This window comes from Helicoverpa zea, chromosome 7, assembly GCF_022581195.2.
Source record: "Helicoverpa zea isolate HzStark_Cry1AcR chromosome 7, ilHelZeax1.1, whole genome shotgun sequence".
Classification (NCBI taxonomy): domain Eukaryota; kingdom Metazoa; phylum Arthropoda; class Insecta; order Lepidoptera; family Noctuidae; genus Helicoverpa; species Helicoverpa zea.
The window spans coordinates 5,189,350-5,216,264 of NC_061458.1; the positions used below are offsets into that span (position 1 = coordinate 5,189,350).

Below are 26,915 nucleotides of genomic sequence, written 5' to 3' on the forward strand. Positions count from 1 at the left end.
GAACAGCAAGCGTGGCGCACGATGCTTTCTTCTGGGAGACGATAAAATTTACATGGGACGGCGGGGCGCGCTGCCCGACTCATAAAACTTGGTCAGATTTCTCTTGTGGAACTAAAGTACCTACAATCGGAATATGTATGGACTACTGTTATATTATTTATTGGCATAAATCGCTCACTTTGACCTACATACGGGACAGGTATTCCGTGGGGTGAGTTTATTACAAAATTGTAAAATCTTCCTTTTGGTGTACAACAATACAACTTGATTCATCTAAAATATATACATTGTACATCCACAGTAGGTTTCATTAATTTAAAAGTAAATGGATTCTGAATCTATTATTCGTTAACAATAGAGCAAGGAGATAAAGAAAAGGAAACAAATATTTGATAGGATCTCTCCAGGATCCGATTCCGGAATAAAATAGATTGATGTTCGCAATAATATTCTATAATGAGACAATTATATTGGAAAATATGAGGTATTGTGTACAAATAAGTAAGAATTTGACCTTGCAATTAATTCCTAAAACAGGAGCACGGTTTATGAAACGATGTTAAATTAATTGTGTTAGCTTGAGAGTAATTTCTGATATACTATCGGTATAATGTCTTAGAACTTAAATTTCTTTAACACAAAAGACGATCTAGGCATTAGGAAATATAATACGTATTATAACATTCCGAAAATACGATATTAATAAAGATATAAAGGAAAGCCTACTGTAGTATGTTAAACTTATTTAACTTTAAACCCATTACTCTTAATAATGAGGCTGCACAAAATGCATGTGCTGATGATAAATATCATTAGCAACGCGCCATGATAAATACTAGCCCGCGTCAGTTAAACCTGAAACTGCAGCTGAAAAATTTTATTTATAAACGTTATATGTATACGCAATTAACCTTAAAGGTATGCATCAACTAGCTTACAGGTTCTTGGAAGTATAGTTTGTCACAAAGAGACATATCGAGATGACAGGATAAGACTATGCGCACACTACAGATTAAACAGTCTGTCGACTATTGGCCCAGTTTTTGAAAAAAAAAATACCTGTCTAATACCAAACAATGTTTGAAAATACTTCATCGTTGTTACGTGCGTACTACCATTCATTTCCATACCGATTTTGGAGCCCAAACAAACCGACGACCGACTAAAAGTTTGAAGTCTGGGTACTCTAAAAGTACGCATCGACAAGCTTGCAGATTCTCAGAGTTGTAGTTAGAAACAAAGAGACATATCGAAATGGCAGGATAAAGCTTCCCTTAGATATTGGACGACATACGAATGAATAAATCAAAATCCAGTGGTTGCCTTTCGTGCGTCGAGACATGAAGTGTGTCCATGTTGTCGTCGGTCAGTCGGAGACTACCTTTACTGAAATGTTCCTTGTTTAAATTGAGGCAAAACCACAGGCATGACGGTTCACCACTGTTGACTCATGAAGTGTAGACTGTAGACTTTTTGTTCATCATCATCAGCCTATCGCAGTCCACTGCTGGACATAGGCCTCTCCAAGTGCACGCCACTGAGATCGATTTTCAGCTTCTCGCATCCAGACTTTTTGTTGGCACAACAATACTGTTTGATTTTTATTTAGAATTAAGTATGATTTTGTTCGACAACGTTATTGTTACAAGTATGTACCGTGTTTTCCATATTTGAAATACATGATGGTTACAGTACCGCAGTATTGTACTGCTCGTACGAACGAACCATGTAAAGTATGGAACCAAAAATATGGAAAATTGAATGTTTAAAATATTTTTATGTTAGTAACTTATATTCATATTTTTTTGGTACAATGATTATTTGACTTTTTTCATAATTGACACAATTTCATTTCGCAGCTAGGTACGACTAATTATTTACGCAGAGTATTTTTAAACTCATTTTCATGTAATCAAGTATTTACTACATATTCCTTGAATTTGAAACCTTTCTTTTTTGGTCTATGTATTTTCTTTCTTTAAATCGAAAAAAACATACGTAATACATTCCTTTGCGGAAAGTAAATTGAGAGAATTGTAGTTTAGGCAGAGCGGGATAAAAGAAAAAGGTTACAGTAAGGGTCGTCCTCCGAGAACAATTTTTCAAACTAGGTTGGCTTCTTGGTTTACTCACATCAGTGATTTAAAGCGAAGACAATTTGCTTTGAATAACTCGGCGGAAACGAAAATCTTTAAAACTTTGATTCACTTTAACTTTTATTTATGCGCTCTCGATTTAAAGTTTGGTTACATTCTGGCATACTTATTCAACATCTTTGTTATACTATAGATATATACGGGAGCATATACATACAACCTAGTACGTGCAGGAACACGGACTGCTCGCTTGACTAAAAGTTGTAAATAATATAAACCACTTAACAACCGATAGTTTGAAAAAGAGAAAATACAGATATCTAACAGAACCAACAGCAAAACCTTTTAATACGTTAATCAGTAATGGTGTTGGAATTAGCGCAGTGATATTTAACCTAGAGTCACAGATCCCTAAGCGGCCCACTGAGGCTTACAGAGCATCTGCGAAATAAAACCATAATGCGCGGGACAGGTTGAGATGGGGTGAATGTATATTTATGGCATCCTACTGTTGCAAGCATTTTACATGCAAGACATTGGCTGCCTACAAAAAAGGGCAAACTCACCACACATGCTTCCATCGTAGAATGACCCGGTATTCCATATTCATACGAGAGAATATGGTAAGAAATAAAGCATCAAAAAAAGGATATACATCACAGAGGCTTATGCTACTTATATCAGCAATATCCATTAAAGTATGATCCTACTATTGCACTATTCATAAAACGATATTTTATTTCCAATATGCCATCAAACGCTATATTTTATGGCCGAGTATTGGGATTTAAAAGCAATCAGTTGCGAAGAACAGATAACGAATCAAGGCGTAGATTCGATGATTAGTTCCCGTGGAAGCTGATCCGCACAAGGGGATCAGCACGGGCTATAAAAGTAAATTGAATTGTTCTCCGGGCTGTTGTTCCTTGCTGCATGAGCCAATGGCCGCTAGCTCGCCGTGTTACATTTTTAACTTTATGATTTTATAGCCAACTCCCGTATTATGTTCCTTCATATGATATTACAAATAAAAATGACAATTCCAACAGGCTGGAACCGTATAAGTACCATAAACACGTTTTACACTTAGGTACTGGATTAACTCCGGAGAAAAGCTCTTCAAAATCTAAAAAAATACGTTCGTTCTCTTCCACATTTCCATTCCCTTTACGACTTTTACGTAACAACGAAGTTTAGATAGCAACGCACACATGGAAATTTCATTCTAATCTCAATGTGAATACAGTATCAGTAATGTTATTCAAAACTTCGATCTATATCAGTTCTTTGGTTCCAATATTGCTATTAGAGCGGCTACAATAAAACTTGGACAATTAAATGTAAGTCAACGTCGTCGGAAGCGTCGAGATAAGACCTAGCGGCGCCCCTTAGCGTAGTACTTGGGCTATTAACAGGGTGGCCCTACTCCCCGAGTTTCTTGAACTGTCTTCAAACGTGATTAGAAGCGCCTATTAAATTCAAACGTTTGGTGATTTTCCGCTCAAGGTACTTAATGTGGAAATCCTCGTAGATCCCCTCAAGAATAATGGCTGACTTTATCTTCCCCTATTGGAAAAAATACTTTAATAAACAATAAATGGCCAACACAAATCACAAAGGAAAGTGTCTGCTAAGCTGGGGTCGAATATACATTAAGATGTACCTATAATATGTAAGTAAGACTATCTGCAGCAACCTATAAGGGGGCCTAGTACCTAATTCCAATCTATTTTTTAATAGCCATTGTCCTAATCAGTGGTTGGATTGATCATGGTCACCTCAGCTATAATTGGCACAAGTTTTGCTAGGCCAGAACGACGGCTGTGGGACTGTGGCCAACTTTTACTTGTCCCCCGTAATTACTTTTACTACTTTTCTACAACTATTAAAATGTAATTTTAAGTATTTTTGTTAGGGGAGTTATAAAACTGAGCTAAAGTTGAATAACTTTGAAGTGGTTCATGTTAATCTTTTCAACATTTATGAGCTTTTGTGTTATTAACTGTACTTAAGATAGGACCCACTTGTCTAATTTTCTAATAATTACTTATTTAGTTAGTTCCCTCAACAAGATTGCGTGGGAAAGATTGATGATTCTTGTGTCTCCATTTTATTTCCCCGCGGATAATCTCGTTGTCTCCGGCTTAAGGACATGTGAGCCGGAAATACGACAGCAATTTTCCTCCAACTATAGAAAAATGAGGACCGTTTAGCGTCGTGCATGGGTACCCACCCGTGAGTACAAGGTTCACCATCGCGCTACGGAGATACCGAGCCAACGAACCGTTCTCATATAATATAATATATCCTTTTCGTGGATCAGCTCATGACGCAGCCGTTTGTCACCCGAACTCGTATTATTTTCAACATCAGCTGAATACGATATATCATTTACTTAAAAGTAATGCGCGAATGTAAAATATTGTATGTGACAATACATTCTCATCTATCAAACGTAAAAATGTTATCTAATGATTCCTTCGAAATAGGAGTAGACGTTAACGTTGTCGTACATACCAACCACACAATGTTTTTGGTCGTTTGAGTGATGTGAGCTCGTGATGAATGTCTTGATTACATTCCTTTGACTCAAGAGTGCGGCTGACGGATGACCACTTCGTTTATTGCCCCAACAAGAGACCGCCATAAATAAAGCAGCATTACACTGGTAGCAAAACAACTTGATATTCTCAGCGTCTATATTTCATCCGTGAAATCAAAATAGAATGCGTTTTGGCATGTCGTGAATAAATTATAATACACAAAATATTTTTTATAAATGACAAAATAACTGTAGCTGAGATGCTTAACATTCTGAAAATTTGGGCCAAAATATTTTATATATGTACTTAGGCTTGGGCACGTATCTTTTCCTTGAGAAGGTGTATGAATAAATATTTAGTAGAAAAGCGGGTTGCTTTTAGGACGTAGGGTGAGTGAAATCGCGACAGAAACATTCTCCGTAAAATGACACGTAAATGGAAGCAGTAAGAAATAAAAGTGTGGCAAGGACAGTGCTCACGCCATTTATATGAACTTAAAAATGTGAGGAGGTGGTAGTTAGGGAGGTAAGAGGTCATTCATCGCCCCTTGCAATCGTTTCACGCCAATATAGACGTGCCTCCACTAATGAGACTTATTAAAAAAAAGTAACGCAACACTACAGTGTTTACTACGTACAATCTACGGGGATTGTTCGCTGTGTAAATAAGGGTCAAAAGAGCATATTTATTTTATCATCTACCCTGAAAAAGGGCAAGATTGAGCTTAAAACGGCAGAATATCCCAAATTTCATGAGGGGATTGATGAATAAACATTTTTAAATCCCTTTTGTTTGACTTTTGTTTTGTTTACAGTACACAGGTACCTACTGTAAAAATATTACTGGCGTATTTTGTACTAACGCAATGAAACCTAATTGGAAAGATTTTTGTTTAATTAATTCTTCAAAATTTATTTACTTCCAAAGTATCCTCCTGCATCAATATCGTTACCTGATGCAAAACCAAAAGCAACTGATCTCTGAACTGATCCTCTGCTCTTATGGCCTCAACTTCACCACGAATTCTGCGCACCAAGAGCAAACAAAGCTAAAGTAACCTTACGATGTAATTTTATAAAATACCTAACTGTCTAGACAAAGAACCATTTTGACTACTATTCTACTATCTTGATAGTCTATCAGATAATCCGAACGAAGTAATCTTGAAGCCCCGACGAACAATTACATCTTTACAATACTTATTATAATTTATGAATTCAAGTCACTTACTTTATAAAGTAGATAAAATGAAAATCTTAGCGAAGAAATGAATAAAAGTGATGAGCGTTGAAATAACCATAACAATAGGTAGGTGCTTCAAAAATAACGAGATTTTAGTGAAGCACGTCTGACTTGAAGTTGAAAGACCTCAAATTCTTTTCGTATTTTAATTAAAATTTTCAATCACTAGCAAAATAGTGTTTGACTTGGCGTGCAACTATTTATTTAATAAATCGTGTACAAACACTTACGAATCCAATAACCATTGCAAACCGTTATTCATTTAAACAGTAGCAGTGAATTAAATACCGAAATGAGTTATATAGGTATCTACACATAATCGCAAAGGGAACAGTTTCATTATGCCACGTTCATTGTGTTCGCAGTCCCCAAAGAATACGGAATCTTTCCGACTGGCGGCGGTGGGTAAACCCTTTTTATTTCTCGAAAAAGTTCTGCGACTGCAAAAAGTATCATAAAAGAAGAGAAAATTGTGAGAAAATGAATTTTCCATTTCACTAAGTTGACGACTGAATGGCTTATTCTGTTAAGAGAACATCTTAGACAGGTATCTAACAATTTTGGAGGTTTCTAAGCTCCACGCTTTGTGTCACGTTCCAGTTGCCTCAGAAGGTTGTTCAGTCATAATTTATTTTTGTCAGACGAAAATACCTTACATTTTTCACTTAAAGGTAGACCCAAAACTTACCTACCTGCGAATATTTTGCGTTCGCGAAATTATCTTCAAACCGAATGTCAATTAAAAGGATCAAAGACTGTTGGCACATCGGCAAAAGGGTAGAAATATTTGCTTGGGACGGATAAAATTAAATGTTGGCTAAACAGATAAAAAGGTTATCAAGCAGGTAGATAACCAAATCTAAACAACATTCTAATTAGCTGTAAGTAGGCATCTATTTGATGTAATGGATGAGTTTTACAGTTCACGATTACATTGAGTTGCGCCGAAAACAAATTATATTGAACAAGAATAGAAGTTCAATCACATATAAGCAAGTTAGTATCTTAGAGAGTGCTTGTGAACTATAGACTTAAAGCATGAAGCGCCGTCATCGTTTCAGCTGTCCGTTGCGGAAAAAAGCCCGCCAAGATCCGCGACTTTGGGCGATTTCGGCGACCTGCATCCACTGCGCTGCGTCTTTCGGGCTGAATCACCGATCTCCTAATAAAGTAACCTATGTTAGATATGACTAAAACCAATAATCTAAAACTAGGAAAGTCCCACAACAGAAACTTCTTAGTAACAATGAATAAATACTTGGTTAAAGGCCGTAGAACAAAATCAGAGCACATCCTTCCAACCCTTAGTCATAAAAAGCTCGTGCAGTGTACACTGCCATTACGCAGCTCCATCCGTCTGCATCGATTGGATTTTAAAAGTGGTTTAAAGGCTTTATTTGCCGTTAATCTGTACCTTCCAGGTTTTACGTTGACCTCGGTAGGCAAATCCATTTGGTGTAAAGCCCATTATCCCTGGCTGGGAGCCAGAGCGCCGACAATGCTCGGCCTGCGTTCTGGCACGACACCAATAGTCCGGATTATCTCGTCCCGCTAGCAATGGCTACAACGCAAAATACAAGATTTACTACACCCCGTATTTAGTGCGTGCACATTAGCTTACGTTAATAGATTGGTTTATTATGTTATGCTAATATAATGGCCTTCATATGTTTTAATTACTGCTTTATACGGTCCTGATATTTATTGATACAAAACCACAATGTAATGCAATGCTATAAATGGCCCGTTCGACGTTCGACACACGAAATCGTGATTTAGGCAGTAACCATTTGTGAATTGTCACGTCGATTGACTAGTAGGTACCTAATTAGGTTGAGTAATTAAAAGTTGAATGTAATATAGGATAAATAACTTCTTGGAAAAGTGTGTAGGCAAATGAAAACAGGCCAAGACAAGACTTTCCCTGAAAATTAACTGAGAATAATATTCCTAGCTCAACACTACGACTGCAAACTTCGCAGTATGTTTAATGCTCATTAGGTATTTACTCTAGACTGCTTAAACCTAGAATGACAAAAAGCTCTTCCGTAAAGTCTATCTAGCTAGTTTGGTCTCACTTACGTTTTTGTCTGTTAGCTAAGCCGAGAGCATTAGGTACCAACGCTTCTCTTAAACCCCCATTAAGATATAAATATCGCACTTGAAATAAAATGCTTTACTTAAGTGCTTGTAAACGAGACTGACTTTAGAAAGTAAGTGGATATTTATGTAATGGAAACTGCTTTACATAATACGTAACCTATGCAACAGAGATGTTAGGTGTCAGTGTTTTATTTAAGTCGGTACTTGAGGATAGCTTCGAGAACAGTCGTTTGTTAGCAACTTAAGCAGCTAGATGCGAATCCTGATGTCATTGCAAGATACCGAAATTACGGAAAAAGAGGTTTGAAGCTTACCTAGACTTACGGCCGGTTCACAGAATACTGTGCCATGTGTGAAGTCACTCATACAACTACATACGCCATCGACGAAAAAAAAACGTACACGATAAAACGGAACAGTAAAACGGAGACATGTGTGAACCGGCCGTTAGTCGACATACAGGTAGATTAGGTCCTACCTACTTAGGTATATTCCAAAACATCACGTGGTACGTAGCTTCCCTAAACTCAACATCTAGTTAGTTTAAAGTACCTACGTCTTTAACAAATGTATCGGTAAAGGAAACTGTTTAATTAGTGGCTTCAAGTGTCTCTAGTATAGGTAGTGTTGGTAGGTAGGTACGTTACCCGAACATTGTTTCACCTCAACAATATTTCAAAGCCAAACACTTCGTGTAATAGACTTTGCGGACTAAACTGTTGGCTACTAGGGACTCCTACTTATAAGGATATTTTACTATTGAGCAAATAGGTTTGTATCTATTCTGAGTAAATCATAATACCTACCAAACTGCCTCGTTGGTCTAGTTGTCGCAAGTGTGGCTGCTGAGCACGAGGTCTCGGGTTCGATTCCCGAGTCGGGCCGAAATCGCTTTGTGGGTTTTAGAAGACTCACAAAGCAGCCCGAAGCCTGGAAGTTGGTGATTGATTCACCCGTGCATCGGAGAGCACGTAAATGTTGGTCCTGCGCCTGATCTCTTTCCGGTCGTGTCGGATTGCCGTCCCATCGGGCTATGAGAGTGAAGGAATAGGGAGTGCACCTGTGTCTGCGCAAATGCTTGTGCACTATAATATGTCCTGCGCAGTTGGCTAATCTCCTTACATGAGAACAGCCGCCGTAGCCGATAATCGGCTAGGAGGACATCATCATCATCATCAATACCTACCAAGTAAGTATTAAGTAAATAATGACTTACCTATCATAAACGTCCTTCCAAGTCACATTTTCCCAGAATTCCGTAAAGGTAAGTAGGGACTGTAAGCAGTTTCAATGCCAAAGCCAGCAAATAGAAAGTCGTTGAGAAGTTACCCTGTATCTCTACATATAACTACCTCCTTATAAACGAAATACCAAGGTCTAAAACTCCAACCCCTTTGACCTCTGCCTTAATTCTTTTGTTCCATAATCGCACACTTATTCATTTGATCTTCCCCTCTTGATATAAACTATATATGAGTCACAAGGATGGATAAACAAACTTTTCAAACAAAATGTTTGTACTGAATTACTTTGGTTACGTAAAAAAGGAACGTACCTCAACGTTGACTAAAGAGAAATTAATGTTTTTAACAACAAAGGCAAAATTTTCTTTTTGTTGGGGTAGTACGTTGGAACTCAATAGAAAATTGCGTAACTGTGTGGGTAGATATTGAAAACATGAACTTGTTACCTGCCTACTCTAATTGTTGTAACAAGGAGTGCGTAGTACCTACCTCGGTCGAATTTTAAGCTTCATGTAGTACATAGAAGATAAAGAGAACATAATAGGAAGGTACATAAGGATTCTTGAAGGAAGTACATAGGGATAGTTATAAAAGAGAGCATAAGGGAATATATTAGATAATATGGGAAATAAGGAAGTATATAAGAATGGTCCACAGCCGGCAGGGTTCGAGCGTCCGTTAGCAAGCGTGAGGAATTAATATCAAAATTGACGGTAGCATTTGTCAAAAGCGCCACATGTATCAGTCAGAGACACCACGCAGCTGACGCAGCCGTGCGGCGCCTATTTGCTTGGTGCCTGTGTGCGCCGCACACTTCGCACACAGGGGCAGCTCGGCCCAAACATAATGAACCGTGGCAGTAAACAATGAATCCAGGAATGAACCATTTAAATTATTGATGTAATATTTTTCATTCAAAATAAAAACTGGCTTCAATTAACATTTCAGAACGAAACTGCGCGCTGTGTTTTCGCGGGCTTTTCGGTGTCAAACGTCAGCTGTCAATGTCAAATCAAAAGTGCACAATGTTTACTGTGCCGGTTTCGAAAATCCTGTAAAAAGAAATAAATAATGAGTTTAAACCAAATAGACTAGCAAGTGAATTTATAAAATTTAATTTTGTGCGTGTTGTGGAAGTATATCAGCAATGACTTCGCTTTTGTCGGCGGAATTAGCCGCCACTTGCAACGCTTTGGGGACGTATGATAAAAAGACTGGAAAATATTTAATAGACGACTTTACTCTTAATACGGTGAAAGATTTGATTCGTTATTTACGCCGTGATGGTGAAGATCATGAAATCCGTCGACATTTTGGTCAAACAAAAGTGCTACAAAGTGACCTACTGCCGATGCTGATAGATCATTGGGAGAACACTGAATTGTTCGACGTTACCCTCAGGTATTTTAGCTAATAAGTGACTTACTTCTAAAATGAATGCTTTCCATCAATAATTCCCAAGTATGATCATTAAATTTCACATAAAATGTTATTTCATAGGAATGAATGGCTTGCCAAGTTTATGTACACCTATTATAAAGGGTAATATCATAGCAAAATAGCTTTGCATTGATATTACCTTTTGAATGTAAACTCCTTAAGTTTTCATTATACTTTTATCAGAACAACTTCAATATTTTAGATATGACACTTACATAAAAGATAAACAACCTTTTTTTCTAGACTGCTAGTAAACCTCACAAACCCAGCTCTATTACTGTATCGAGAAGAAGTGCCAGTGGAGCGCACAGCTAGGCACAACTACCTACAGATCCTATTACATTTGCAAGCTTACAAAGAGGAGGCGTTCACCAAAGTTGACACATGGAACATATTTGCTAAGAAATTGGCAAAGATTTTGGAAATTGTTAGTATTTGCCTTGAAATTTTATTTACTCCAATATCTGCTATATAATGCAACAGAAGCCCATGCCGACCCCAACATGATTGGGAAAAAGGCTCGGAGGATGATATCTGCTATATAATACTAGATATAACTGGCCTTTACAATCGCCATTGAGTTTATTATCATTATTTAAATAAAGTCTATTACCACTGTTCATTTGAATTAAGTTACATCTGTAGATCTATCAATATTGTAATAATATTATAACTCAAGACTTAAACTGATGCTGGAGTATGTTTTCTTTCACTTATTCATTATTGTCACGCAAGAATATTTTATTACTTCCTGGCCACTTCTAATTATTTCTATTTGAAATTGAATAATTTCTATTTATGTATACGAAAATTTTCTACTAGGATTGGACAGAAAGGGATGAAGACACAGGACTTATCATTGAGAGGATTTTGATACTAATTAGAAATGTACTTCACGTTCCTGCTGACTTGGACAGAGAGAGGAGGCCAGAGAATGATGCCAGTGTGCATGATCAGGTTAGAAACAATACATTAAAAAAAATTCTGAGTTATTGTTTCCTTATGACCACACTAGCTTCTGGCAGCAAATTCACCCATTTCCTGAGAGAAAAGTACTCCCCACAGCCGGATAAAAAGAAGCCAATGATTCTGATCTGAAGTCTATTGTAACTGCTAAGTTTTGCTCTTTGCATTTATAGTAGTAACAAACATAGACCCCAAACTTTCGCTTTTGTAATATTAGTGTGAAGTAATGACTGAAAATTACTGGTATTATTGTAATAAACCCTCGGGAGGGAAGGAATACTAAGATTCTATATTTTGTTATGTTTTCAACTATTATTTTAGGTGTTGTGGGCTCTCAATCAGTCAGGCATTCTAGACATTATCCTATACATGTCTTCTGAAAACGAGAAGCAATATTTCATGCATATCCTTGAGATCATATCCCATTTGTTGAGGGAACAGAATCCGAGTAGCCTGGCTGATGCCGCATTGCAACGCAGTGTTGATGAAAAACTGAGGGATGATCAAGAGTTGCTCTCTATAAGAATGTCTGAAAATAAACAGAGGATCAACAAGATTAAACAATATTCTGGAACAAGGTAAACCATTAATTACTTCAAAAACTAAAAAAAAATGTTCATGTTTTTTTTAATTCTATTTCATTATAGTCAAAAATGCATGTTTAATGCATCTTGCATACTTTTTTTGTGTCATCTAATCCTAATTAGGTGCTGTCAAAATAGGCTTTTATCTTTTAGTTGTTCTTTTTAAATACTAAAATTTGTGATTCTTACGGTATATTATTTTCTACAGGCATTCTCGATTTGGAGGCACATATGTAGTGCAGAACATGAAATCTTTATCAGACAATGAGATAGTTTGTTTGAAACCGTTGAACAAAATATCTAACTTAGACTTTGGTGGCGGCAAGAAGTCTAAGCTGGTTAAACCCAAGAATAGGAGACCAGTTGAAAGTGGTATTTTAGAGAGGAGATCTGCATTTGCTATCAGGTAAGTAATATTACTTTAGCATGGTGAAAAACTGACTACTAGAATGAAAAGAGAGAGAGAAGTTCAATGACCTTTTTTCAAGTTTTTTTTATATATTAAAAAGCTGATTTAATTAGTGAAGAGTGATTTTACCATTTTTATTCTTTTTTTTTTTGTTTTCTTGTCTTGTTCGCAACTTTACACAAAGTCACGCTTTTATTTATTGTTTTTTTTTTCTGCTATATCTTTTTCTACTAAAACCACCATTACCCACAGATTGTTCCTGAAAGAATTTTGTATAGAATTCTTAAACAGCTCTTACAATCCACTAATGCATTATGTGAAAGATGTGTTAGTGCGCGCCAAGGCCCAACAAAATGATGAGTCATATTACTTGTGGGCAGTCAAGTTCTTTATGGAGTTCAATAGGGGCCATAATTTCCAAGTTGGCTTAGTCAGGTTAGTCCAACAAATGCTTTATTTTACATAGAATGCTTCGTGAAACTTTTTTGGCGTGTAAAGAAGGTGATAATGAGTTCGTTTGTTATACGACACGCATTAAAAGCTGAACTTTCGACTTGTAGCTGGAATTCAACATAAAGATTAATGTTTTCTAAGTTAACATTCGATATGAGGCGTGATCGTATTGCTCGCGGTTATAATATACCTCGAGAGTAATTTTTAACGTCCTTGTCCGAAAGTTCTTACAATTCAAATGTAATTTGATATTCTATTATACCTGTTTCGCATTAGTTTGTGTGAAAAGGACTTTATTTTGTTTGCGTAGACCAGTGGTTCTTAACCGGTGGTCCGCGGACCACTGGTGGTCCCTGGAGGCATTCCAAGTGGTCCGCGAAGCTTTGCTTCTCGACGTTTCTATATACGTTATCTAACTTTATTTTTATCGACTTATCTTTGCGCGCGCGGGTTTTCGCAACATTTTACGTAATTTTGGTTTTGAGTCTTAAAAAATAATTAAAATTTCGCGCTCGCTTCGCTCGCGTATTTAGAAACTATATGCCCTTATTTTTGCATTTGACAACAATCAAAAAGTTAAGAACGTTTGGGCTAAATTTTACGTAATACTTATTTGGTTTAAGTCCGATAAAAATTTCGCGCTCGCTTCGCTCGCGCATTTCGAAAGTACATAGGCGTGAGTTTTTATCTTTCTTGGCATTTGCTTACCTACAGCTGCCGACATGCGTTTTACTTTGAGTACCTAGTAATAAACCAAAACTTCAAAAATTAGTAAAGAGAATGCAGTCACAAAAATCTTATTATCTGTAACTTTTAGTTTTTTGCTAAATAATAAAGAAATGAGTGCTAATTACCTATAAAGTATGCTTATATTCTTTATCAAGGAACTCTCAATTTAGGCAAACCGACGAGGTGGTCCCCGGCAAGATAAACTTTAGTTAAAGTGGTCCCTCATGTCAAAAAGGTTAAGAACCACTGGCGTAGACCAACAGAAATCTAGTCAAAATCAGTGGTTCGAAAACAGTATAGGTAAGAATAAGAGAAAAAAAGTATTTAATAAATAAAATGATTTCAGTGAAACAATGTCGGTGCCTATGTTCCATTATGTACAACAACAAATGGAGAAATACTACGACATGATCAAAGTTGAGAAGAAAAAGTTTTCACCTTGGGTGAGGCGTCTACATTTAGCGCTAAGAGCCTACAAGGAATTACTCAACACTCTGTTAGCTATGGACAAAAGTACCGATCCTTCTGTCAAAGAATCTGCTAAAGTTTTAAAAAGCAATATTTTTTATGTATTGGAATATAGAGAATTTATTATTTCGACATTCCTGAATTATGATGAAAACAAAATGCCTAGGTAAGTTACTGTACCATAAAATTAATATTTTTTCCAGTACTTTGATTTTTATATCTAATTTCGTTTTTCCTATTCAGGTCGTATTTAGTGGATTTAATGGAAACTGTTCACTTGTTTCTTAAAATGTTGGAGCATTACTGCAAGAAAACTGGGCTAGTTGTTCAAAAGAAAGTGAGGAAAAAGGCCAAATCCAAACCGAAAAGTAAGTTTATACTTGATTAAGAAAATCTTATTAATGAACTTCCAATCTCCAACTTAAAGTAAACTGTTCAAAGTAGAGCTTACGTTATCGCAACACATTTTAAATGGTCTGTTTTTCCAGTCTCCCTAATATTTTGGTATTTCCCAGCCACTGTATTATAAATTTGAAATATCCAAGCCATTAAATGATGAATGTGTAATGTGTGTAATGCTCTGGTAACTACGATAGCTAACGTCGTATATCATGAACAGCATAACTGCCGACGAAGTGCATATTATTATCTGCATAGTGTTGTGCTTAGAACGCTTCCACACTAGCGGATTTTGTTGCGCGTATAATCTTTTGGTGGTTTGTGATAGGGGTATTGGGTTGCCCGGGTAACTGGGTTAAGAAGGTCGGGCAGTGCAGTCGCTTCTTGTAAAGCACTGGTATTCAGCTGCATCCGGTTAGACTGGAAGCCGATCTCAACATAGTTGGGAAAAAGGCTCGGAGAATGATGGTTGTGATAGCTAGAACAGGTAATTGTCATTCCTGTGGTTCTCAACAATGCTTTACACGTCGAGGCGAATATGAATGTCATAAAAACTAGTGGACAATTGGCTTGTTTGCCGTATAAAGCGTTCATATGACATTTATATTATTAAAAAAAAAAAAAAACGATATTATCGATTATAAAAATGTTAAATCGATATTATAAAAATGTTTAGGGGCGATTTCCTGATAAATAATTAAGGTGAAATCAGATTCCAATACTGCTTAAAAATCACCTTTGTAACTTCTGAACTCCTTCGAATAAATTAAACCAGAACATTACCAAAAAACAACACACAAAAACCGCCTAACACTTATCTGTAGCAGACCCCAAAAAAACCGAAACGACCCTCATTTATTTGGTGTAGATACAAACAAAGCTTAAATCGTATAACTACTTTTAAAAGTAATTTACGGTCAGATGTGATAAAAGGGAGCTAATTAATATTGTGGTAGAACAAAAGATGGGAAGATGACCTGACTAGGGATTGTAGGAGAATATAAAAAAATAAAATAAAATAATCTTTATTTCGGATAAGTGACATCCATATGGGTTAGTAAACAAAGAACACTAAAACCTATGTTAGTAAAAACCTAATATCTATCTATTTAAAATTATTTTGATACAAGGTGGTTGTTCACGATGCATCTGTGAACAACATCACCTAACAGAGGAGAATCGTACCTCCCCTCTAATATAGACAGAGAGCTTTGGATCGTTGTAAGTTGAGAGAATTTGAGGAGACCTATGTCGCTAGACAACCTGTCCTGGTATATTAATATATACTTATTAACATTATAAAGAGGAATCATTTTTTGTTTGTTTGTTTACACCCTAACGGGTCCGAAACTACAAAACCGATTTGAAAAATTCTTAACTGTTGTATAGCTATATTCTTCCCGCGTAAATAGGCTACATTATATCCCGGTACGGGCCCTAGCTCCCCCAGGCCGCGGGAAAACGGCTAGAAATATATATAGATAGATAAGTTTGATATTGTGTCAATTTAGCAGTATATAGGTAATAGTATACTAGCTTCACCCGTATCCCATCGGAATCTCTGGACGAACCAGGATGAAAAGTAGCCCATAGCCTTCCTCGATAAATGGGCTATCTAACACTGAAATAATTTTTCCAGTAGTTCCTGAGATTAGCGCGTTCAAACAAACAAACAAACTCTTCAGCTTTATAATATTAGTATAGATTTACAATCTTGTCAGTAATGTAAAGATTTATAAGACCACAGAATAAAGGCAATTATTTTATTCTAGAACAAAAGGTGGGTGCACAAAAGACTAAGGTCGCGTCCCCGCCGGCCGCCTGGGACGAGCTCAGGGCGCAGATGGCCGCGGTCATCAGTTCGGGAGTGGATGAACATCCACCGCCTTTTGACGCCGCTTCTGACGTGCCTATTGACCAGCAAAAGTGAGACTCGTTTGTTTATTTACCTGTTGATTTTTGAGTTGACTGTATTTTTGGTGGTAATATATTGATTAAGAACAACATACCTACTAAATCGCAAGCAAATGCTTGTGCACTGTAATATGTATGTTCTGAATGGATGGCTGATGTCATTGGATAAAACCGGCGCCGCGGCTGAAAGTCGGCCAGGACAGTTCAGTAGAATTTGCGTCAAAGAGTTTTTTACTCTTTGAATACTGAACGAATTTCAGACTAAAAGCCATAAGATTATTGTTTTTCGTAGAAGTACGAAAGGCGGTTTAATAGTGTTTTTGCAAAAAAATATATATTTACATTTCTTATTTTTTTACCGCATCGCTTTTTTATGCATGAATGTAATCTTTTGTTTGTACAGTTTAACTAGAGTACACAATATTCTATTACAATGTTAAAATCTTATTGCTTTGACGTCATTGAGTGAAACTTTACCTACATAGTTACTTAATTAGGCACCTTCATTACCTAGATTGTGTAATGAAGATTTTACAGCTCAAGTTATTTTGTTTATGTATTTATTTCTTCAAGGAGCTGTCAATTAATTAGGACTGTTGTTCGTATACTTATTGATAACAGAATAGATATAAGACAAAGCAAAATTTAATATAAGTTATTATTTTTTAATAATTTAGTTATATAGCCACACTCCATCAATAAGCTGTAGGACACAAAAAATAGGTTACTTGATAATAACATTATTTCGCAGAGAGGACTGTATGAAGAATGTGCAGAAATTAATGCGAGAGTACAAATTCGAAGATGCAGTCGGCATGTTCAGGGCTGCCAGGTAAGTGATTATTGTTTTATATCTAACAAATAAAGCATTAAAGACTACTTGCTTAGTCCATGTCTAATTAATTAACAACTTGCAGAATTCATGTTGACATAAAAATACAATAATTAACTAATGAACGCTAATTACGACAAAAAATATCGCGTGGTCGCAGTTGTACCGAGTTTTTCTTCACTTCATTTTATAACGTGCTGTAGTTGAAGCTTTTAATTAGTTAATTAATTCGAGTGACTGCTATGAAAAAAATATCTTATTTTAATTATCAGGGAAGTGTGGCCAGATGAAGGAATATTTGGTACAAATGGAATAACTGAGGACGAAGAGTTAACAATGCTTGAAACTGTTTACAATACCGACTTAGGAGTTGAGACAGCTGGTAAGTAATGAACGACATATTTCAAAGATCATAAATATTTTCACAAAAGAATGATTCACTACTACAGACTGTCAAGTCTAGACAGTACAGAGTATTGAATTAGTAATTGTTGCTCCTCTCTAGTTTCAGCTAAGCTCAGTAAACAACAGAAAGTATTCTGTTTTTATGTTCCCAACTGTCAAGATCACTTTGCATTTTACAAAACTTTTGACTTAAAGGTACTTAACTAATACATCTAAAAAGTAACTCAAGTTTCACTGAATAATATTCACCTTTTCTAAAAGTATTAAGCTTGATTCTTGAAAAATAAGAAAATATATTTGGTTCCTTTTATTTTGTGGAGAAGTATAATAATTTAAATTAGGGCGGTATATTTAATGTTGGGTATCATGTTTATGGTTATTTTTGTTTTAGCAGACAATGCTGTTGATGTAAATGATACTCAAGACAATTCCGAGTATGACGAAGAGGGTAAGTTTTTGTATTGAAACAATGCGAAGTGTAAACGAAGCGAGGCTTTCAAACGAATTGTGGTTCGATATGCGGGCGGATTCTAACGTTACTGTGATACAAGTGGTTTCATATAAAAAATCTGCTTTAATTTAATAGTATACATTGAATAGATACTTGTTGATTTTAGATGAAGAAGAGGAAGAAGAAAGGAGTGCTGCCGTCGTCGAAACTGACTTTGATTTCAAAGATTTTGTTAACAGGTAATATTACCTATACATACATACTCCCACACTAAACAAACACACAAAGATTAATCGTTTCTTATGTCCATCACGCTGTCAAAAGATCGATTAAGGTAATCTAAACATTCTGTTTTATTTCCCCAAAATTGACATTCTAAACATAGATTCAAGGATTTAGCATACCTATTATATTCATACAAGAATTTCACCATCATAAAGGATTGCCTGTGTATAAGAATATTTTCTTTATTAATTAGATTATAGCAGAGAGATTTTTTTCTTACTTTACGGAACACTTTTCTTCGACCAGATTCTGTCACCCCCGCGTCGTAAGCGCTTGCGTTAATCTCCTGGAGCGCTACGACAAAAACCTGCCTCACACGAACCACTGCATCATCAAGATGCTGCACCGCATCGCGTGGGACTGCAAGCGACCCACCATGATGTTCCAAGCTACACTATTCCTTATATTCCAAAGGGTACTTGACAATCGAGTGCCGCAGTTCAAGGTAAGTGTAAAGAATTGACTTTGCTTTGTGTTGTTTAGTTACCATTGTGAATATTGTGCCTGGGGATCATTTAGTACGCTATTAATAGAAAGAAAAAAAGCAAGAGAGAAAATCCGGCCAAGTGCGAATCGGACTCGCGCACGAAGGGTTCCGTACCATTATAAAACCGCATCTGCCTGTTGCCGTTATCGATATCGAGCAAAATTAGCAAAAAAAAACACGTTTGTTGTATGGGAGTTTTTAGTATTTGTTGTTACTTATAGCGGCAACAGAAATACATCATCTGTGATAATTTAAACTCTCTAACTATCACGGTTCATGAGATACAGCCTGGTGACAGACGGAAAGAGGTGCGAAAACAATATGTCCCGTTTTACCTTTTGGGTAAGGAACCCAAAAATGTTTTAATAAGGTTAACTTTAATTAGTATTATAGAATAGGTGGTTTTTCATAAAGTATTTTTAGTTAATTATAAAGATGATGTTCCAAGCTTCACTATGCCTTATATTCCAAAGAATCCTTGACAATCGAGTGCCGCAGTTCAAGGCAAGTGTTTGCTAACTGTTCTCTTTCACTGTAAAGACTTGACTTTGCTTTGTGTTGCTTAGTTACCATTGTGAAGGTTTTGCCTGGAGATGATTTAGTACCTACGATGTTAATGTAATTAGTATTATAATATAGTTGGTGTTTGATAAAGTATTTCAACTTAATTTATTGTAAAGAAACTTATAATTAAACATAATTTATGGGTCAATTTATTAAAACTATTGTAATAATCGAAATAATATGTAATCTATGAGGCTACCCTAAGTAAATAAATAACTCGGGTAGTGTTAATATATTTGTTGGAATCTCCGTGTGTCTGTGCATTTCTGTCCCTGTGTTGGGTTTATAAAAAGGTCTATACCAGATGGAAACATCATTCTCTACTTATGGAGATATATGTAGTATAGAGGTTATCGTATCTCTGTCTCCATAATCCGACTGTTAAGGGTCGCTAAGTTTAAGTTATGGGTGATAATTGCTTCACAATTACCCCCCCTACATAACTTAAAGGTCACGATAACGTCTCGTTTGATAACATGTAACGCTACGGAAATACTACACGCCCACGTAACTCGTAAAGACTCGAAGGGCGACGTGACTCCTACTTATGATCGATGAGCCATCAACTTGTCATTCTATTTTTAACCGACTTCCCAAAAAGGTGGAGGTTCTCAATTCAGATGTTTGTATTTTTGTTAATCCGCGTATATCCCCGTCGTTTTTGAAACATACGTTCTGACGTATAAAAGTAAAAAAAAAACTTATGTTGAAAAGATGAAAACCCTCACACTAAAAGGCGTCTAAAGTATGACTAAAACAATGACACAAAAGTCGTATACTGTATAAAAATATGGTCACAAACTAGCTGATGTTATGTAAAACAATGCAATTTTCCCTTCGATAAGTTCAACTGGTTTTTATAGCCTTATATTTTTCCCATATTACGACACACGTGCGACCAAATTTAAGCTTTTTTCTCTGTCGTGCATACGACGTGTGGAGGGTAGGGACAGATTTTATCGACGCACGAGGGGTGTTGTGCCTACCGAATGTATCGAGAATCTAAATTAACCTGACGCACCATCCTATCAGTGACTGGGTAATAAAATGTTTGTCTTGCTTCACGTCACCCTAACGGTGGCCCTAAATTGAAATGCAAATAAAAGCCGGGGAATTTTGCGAACAAAGCATAATTACATCTCGTAATTTATTATTAACTCTTTTGCTTCAAGAATAATAAAATGTACATAAAAATGAGCAACATTCTAATTTAGCAAACATTTTTTATCGTGAAACTACGTCCATTTAATTTAAAAACCCCTCAAGGAATACTACTATTTTGTTAACAGGAATTGGAAAAGTTCGCTATATTCATATTGAGGAAGTTCACAGAAGTTGCTTCGAAGAATCCCAAAGTGTTTATAGAGCTCTTGTTCTGGAAAAATTCGAAGGACTCGCTTGATATCGAATATGGATATGATTTATATAGTGATAACAGGTAAGTGGGTTTAAAATGCATTTACGAAGGGATGAAAAAAGCTGTTGAACTGAAGTAATTGTCGCGTAACCTATTGACCCAATTAGTCAGTGTTGACCCATCACAGATTGACGCTTCCCTGCGTAAGGTGAATGACCTCTTGTAACACCATTTTCACATTCGCTATCATCAATCTTTGTCCACAGTTTCTAAACGTTTGATCGCGTTAATTGGACAAGATAATGTTGATATAGGTCGCGTTACTAAACTATGATTGATTACCTAAAGGTCAGATCCGTTTTTAGAACAATTCCGTAAGGTGTACTTTGTAAAGGTAATTAATTGAAAATGAAGGTATTCTTATTACAAGCTTAAAAATCTATTAATATTAGAGCAGACAAGAATTCATTTTAAATATATAATTGCAAGATCTTAATAAAGAAAGAGTCATTATTATCCAAACCTTTCATTAAACTTAGATAAAAGAAAATTTTAAAACAAGAAGCGTAATCCCTTACTAGACTTATTTTAGGTGTCAAAAGGAGCACAGAACAAAGAAAAACATTTAGCTTAATTTCGAAGCACAACTGGTTTGACCTAATTCTGGAATATTTAAATCTTAGGTAACAGTTTTTGTGGTAGCTAGAGATGTTACGAAATGCAAGGACACCTGTAACTTTGTTTAATGTATTCAAAGATAGTGCCAACTGAAATGCTGGTTAACTCAGCTCCTATCTTGAAGCTGTTTTTTTCTTTTTCATCGTTATTTAAAACTTGCATAAGGTACTGATGATTTTTTAAAGAATAGCGCTTTATTTTGTGTGCAAAGTGTTTTAGTAGTTTTCGCGTGTATTTTAATTAAGCTGGGTGATCCGATATTTTTTTTGCCAGATAGGCAATCTGTTAAATTCTATAAAATATATTACCTCTTCTTGTACTTAAAACTAAGTATTTTAAATTACTACTACCTATAGATAAATAAAGCGTAACATTTTGTTTTAGGGACAAGCCTGGTAAAGGCGTTTGGTCTGAAGAGCAAGAGGAGGAATTACGTAGGTTATACATGGAAAATCAAAGCAACCCTGAAACGGACCAAGGTAAGAAATATTATTAAATAAGCCACCGTTTCCCTTTTAAATGCTTAAATTTCAATCCACATTAAAAATCCATTTGGTTTGTAATGAAACTGTACCAACTTACACCAATATTCTTAGTGACTAGACATAATAGGATGCTGTTATAAATTTTAAACCATAAACTGTAATGTTATAAAATATTAACATATAGTCTCCCCACAAAATTAAAATTCCCCACAGTCAGGGATTTTTGAAAGCGTGCTAATTATTAGATATAAAGGTTCAGTATAATTAGCTAGTATACAGTATACTCTAACATGAATGTGTCAGCTTATCCCGCCATTATACGGCCCACATATCGCACTACACTCGTGTTTGTATTGCCGCGTTCAAACACGATAAACTTGAACTAACACTACACAAAGCAAACTAATTACTAAAAAATATTACCTACGTAACCTATCGTTGGTTGAATAATGGAGAAGCTCGGTTTCACTGGTTACCGATAGTGTCACTTAGCTATCTGATAGTTAATTGTGATTATCAGAAAAGGCTACTTATAATCTTTGTTAGATATTGCTATCCGAGATCTGTAGTTTATCAGTCAGGTAAGTTCCTGATATGCTACCAGAGACTATCAGAAACTGGTGAAACTTGCCAGTAACCATGTTACCTAGTTATTACCATGGTTTGGAAGGAGTTCAAAGGCAGCTTACGCTCCAAGTCCAACCGATGCGTATATAAACTGAACATTTGCGGAAACCCGTTTAACATATGCATTAGTTCTTCAAACGACTCCTCGAGGATTCAACCCGAGAAGTTAAATATAAACGCGAATACTGAAATTCTTTATCTTTTACTTGCAAAGATGTGATCGACTGGATTTTGGAGAATCTCATAGACCAGACGAGAACTAGACGCGGCGTTATAAAGAAGTTAAAGGAATTGGGACTGATATTCCGAGCGCCGACTAAACGCAGCCACAAGGAGCCCGCCAGAGAGAAAGTCCCCAAAGTGTTCAGTGAAGAGGAAGATCAACTGCTCACAGAACTGTGGGAACAATACAAAGATGTACCAGGTAAGGCTAAGGCATACTGCAATACAAACAACTAATTTTTTATTCATTGTTTCTTAAATTACATCAAGGAAAATGTAACGCTTCCATTCCAATATCATCCTTGAAATGTTGTACACGTGCAAAACGCAATTCCACGAAATATCTCTAGAATAGACTGCGAATGGTATTTAAAAAACAAAGAGTTCTTTCAGATCCAATGGGCGTAATAATGCCGCGTATGCCTCGCAAACGTCAAAAGCGTAGCTACGTCGACAGATTACTGGAGTTAGGTATGATTCGAGACAAAAGGGAATGTCGCAAAAAGAGACAAAAGAAATCCAACGCTAAAAGCGGTGCCGCGGATGACGATCAATCGAACAGTAAGTAACTAACTTCGCTAAGTTTATTCTTAGCGCTGACATTCACCCCACCTCATAGTCGCGACAGCCCGATAGCATTAGTCTGATCCCAGTTTTTGCTTTCCTAAAATAGCTAAAAGCAACGCCACTAAATAAACCTAGTTATTCAAGTTTATATTCCTTCTCGGCTTATGAAAATAACATACTCATGCTCAATCATCAGAATATTAAAAGTAGTACCCGCAAACTGTTACGAAGCCCGCTGTTCACATTATTGAATATTAAATCTACCCACATATGGAGAATTCATTATCAATGCGTGGGTTTAACCTAACCCATTTTCCTACAGTTTTCTAGTGGGTGTATGATTTACATTGAGTATGTACGGCTGAAATGTTCCAAGTGTACATTTCAAAAAAGATATTGAATTATATGCCTTGAATACGAAAAATAAATGTTATTGTAGGATACGTGATATATCGATTCTTGAAATAGACTGCACTCACAGAACTTTTAGAATAAACAAATACCCATAGATATTTGTTTATTACATACAAAACCTTACTTTAATTTTTACATTTAAAACCATTTTAGGCGATTCTTCTGATTCTGACTCGTCTGACAAGTCAGACTCTGACAACGACACAGCGCCGCAGCCGGTTAAAACCAAAGCAGTAAAGAATAAGAGCGTTTCGAAGCCGATAAACAAAAAGACTGGGAAACAACAGAAACGTATCGAACTGACTGCTAATGAGATCGCTAAGCTGATGGTGCAAGCCGTCGACAATGGTGAGTCTTATCTTATTTACACGCAAATATGTTTTTTCAAAATATTTAACCCCTTATTTAGAGAAAAGGCTCAAATAGTGAAATGGATATTTCTGAAATATGTCTCTTGAAACGCTTTCAAACTAGCAGATTATCCGCTCTTGAATTTGAGACATTTGCCGAACGTCAATCTCGTACGAAAAGTACGCGAACAAACTCAAGCCTATCTATAAGCAGCAAAATACTCTAGTATGAAACCCATGTAATTAATAATAAAAACAACATTTATATTTCCTTATTAAAAACACAAACAAATGACTAAGGAAAAACTTAAAACTCCATTGTGTAGCGCTGCACGACAATTTTTACTTTTTAATTTGTTCGAGCAAAATCGCTTTATTAGTTCTCGGGTTTCTAATAATTCTGCTTCCCGTTATTTTCTCCGTTCGTATATGAAGTCCGAACTAATATCGTAGTTCAATAAAAGACTTGATATAAACATTTACCGTCTTACCACAAAAACTTTTAAACGTCAGTTTAAGACTTGTCTAAAAAAATGTCAGATTATGACGTTGACATATGGTTCATTTTGCAGCCATAATTTTTTTTAGACAAGTGTAAAACAAATGTTTCAGTTTTTGTAGTAAGGCCACTACTGTCGTCACAAATATTCTATAGGTATATGTTACCGGAGTTAGGAATTTGACATGAGTTGTATAGGTAGCCCTAATGTCTAATGTCAAAAATTCTATATCTATTAAACAAATCCATAGATAGATAGAGTATTAGGAGCAAACTTTAATGAAAATGCTTGTAGGTTTAACGGAAGCTTTGAAATGGTTGGCGGAGAGTTTGGAAGAGGTTGCTTTGGACCAAGAGGCCGAAGGTTACGATGCAGAAGGTGAGGGAATTCCTCTCGTCCCCATATCTCAAGACTCTGTCGAGGCTATGGATCAGGAGCTGTTCAAGAAAGTGCTGCGAGGAGTAGGCGTGGTGCCACCTTTTGATGAACAGGTAATGTCACAGACACATTTTGCAAAAATAGTAAATCTCCTCTGATTAAAAAAAAAAAATTGAGTAAACACACACATACCAAAACAGAGAATTCCATAGGTATTTGTTGCAGCAAAGTTTCGTTTCCTTAAACTAACGATGTACCTACAAAGACATTTTAATTAATAATAAACTGTCTAGTCATCCCAGCAACATTAAGAGTCCTTGCAAAATGCTTGTTCCCCCAAGTTATTAAATTAATCAAACCGTTACAGGAAAAATACTGGCGAATACCAAGCGCCTTGCACTTTGAGACTATCAGGAAAAGGCGCGAAATAATTATAAAAGCTATTCATAAAGAACTTATTATCGACACTAGTGAGGTGACCGAAACTACAGAACTCGATACAAACCAGAGAGAAGAATCGAGTGATGACGATGATTTGTTCGATAATTTGAGGAAGATGCGGGAAAATAACGTAGAAAATGTTGTCGATAAAAGTGGCACAAAACCCAATAATGAAACTATACGCAATCGGAAACGTGTGCGAAGTGATTCTGAAGATGAGGATAGTCGCGGGAAAATGCAGAAAATTGACGAAGGAGACGAAAGTGTGACTCGCGATGACAATGACGAAATTGTGCCTCGTGACGACGATGACGATATTCTATCATTCGCTAAACGGACTTTGCAGCAAGACTTGCCGGATAGTGAGGATATTATCAGCAATATACCAAAAATGGACAGTGGTGAGTAGACACGGCAATATTAATAAATAATTATGTAATTTGTAACGGCAACTCCGGGTGAAGATTTTGTTACATAGCACAGCCCACTGGCATTTAGTGAGGTGTCGTCAACTTTATTATTTTTCTAGTTAGAAAAGCTATTGCTAACTTTGATTTATTTCCTTTCAATGATTATTTATTTACGTAAGTTTTTACGATTTTTACTGCAGTGAAACTTAACATAATAGACACCACTTAGTTTCTAATTGTGCGTTTTAAAACGGTCACTTTATTTATATATTTTCTTTCCCACTTTCCCAGATAACAGCAGCACTGAAGATAATGACGACATAATTGTGTCGTCGAGACGCGACAAAAAGAAGCGAAGAATAGTTATTGAAGATGATTCTGAATAGTGTTGAACATAATTCTTTGGTTTTTGTATTTTATTGTAAGTTGGCCTTAAGAATAAATATTATGTAATGTTAAGCAACTTTGAGTTTCTCTTATGTCCGCCGGTTTATCCAAATAGTGACCTTAAAGCATCTTGCATACATTCGATATTAACTCCAGCAAATTTTGTACGTAATAAATAATAATAAACTCTACAAAAATCTTCCTCAGCTTTCTTCACATGCATATGTTCAAATTAGACTTAAATAAACAGTCGTTGTGCAGTTCTTATGTTATTATTTCACGTAGGAATTCCAATATGATCCCGCCATCGAATCGCAATATAGTCAGTGAGCTCGCTTGCTGGCATTTGCCTTCCATTGCAAGGGATCGAGTCCTCGCATTCGATATTGCTAATATTGTGCAACACAACCGACTCAATTGGAAAAAATGTATTTGTGATACAGCCAATGTTTATCCAAGTAGAACCAATAGCGTTTACTGCTTAC

At 36.1% G+C, this 26,915-nt stretch overlaps 1 protein-coding gene across 2 annotated transcripts; it reads left to right on the top strand.

Moving 5' to 3' along the window:
• Window positions 1–10,230: 10,230 nt before the first annotated feature.
• Window positions 10,231–26,506, top strand: LOC124631914 (protein timeless homolog). Of its 2 annotated transcripts, none has more exons than XM_047166548.1 (22): window positions 10,231–10,629; window positions 10,912–11,095; window positions 11,491–11,625; window positions 11,956–12,212; window positions 12,427–12,624; window positions 12,880–13,062; window positions 14,156–14,443; window positions 14,521–14,645; window positions 16,449–16,602; window positions 17,342–17,422; window positions 17,695–17,804; window positions 18,219–18,275; window positions 18,445–18,517; window positions 18,810–19,008; window positions 20,904–21,052; window positions 22,034–22,128; window positions 22,976–23,185; window positions 23,377–23,544; window positions 24,118–24,312; window positions 25,109–25,305; window positions 25,560–26,034; window positions 26,335–26,506. In XM_047166548.1, exons 1-22 carry the CDS (start codon window positions 10,376–10,378, stop codon window positions 26,427–26,429), a joined length of 3,882 nt encoding a protein of 1,293 aa, XP_047022504.1. In that variant the 5' UTR covers window positions 10,231–10,375; the 3' UTR covers window positions 26,430–26,506. The 2 variants fall into 2 exon arrangements, with proteins under 2 accessions (XP_047022504.1, XP_047022505.1); XM_047166549.1 differs by having other exon boundaries at window positions 18,222–18,275.
• Window positions 26,507–26,915: the final 409 nt, after the last annotated feature.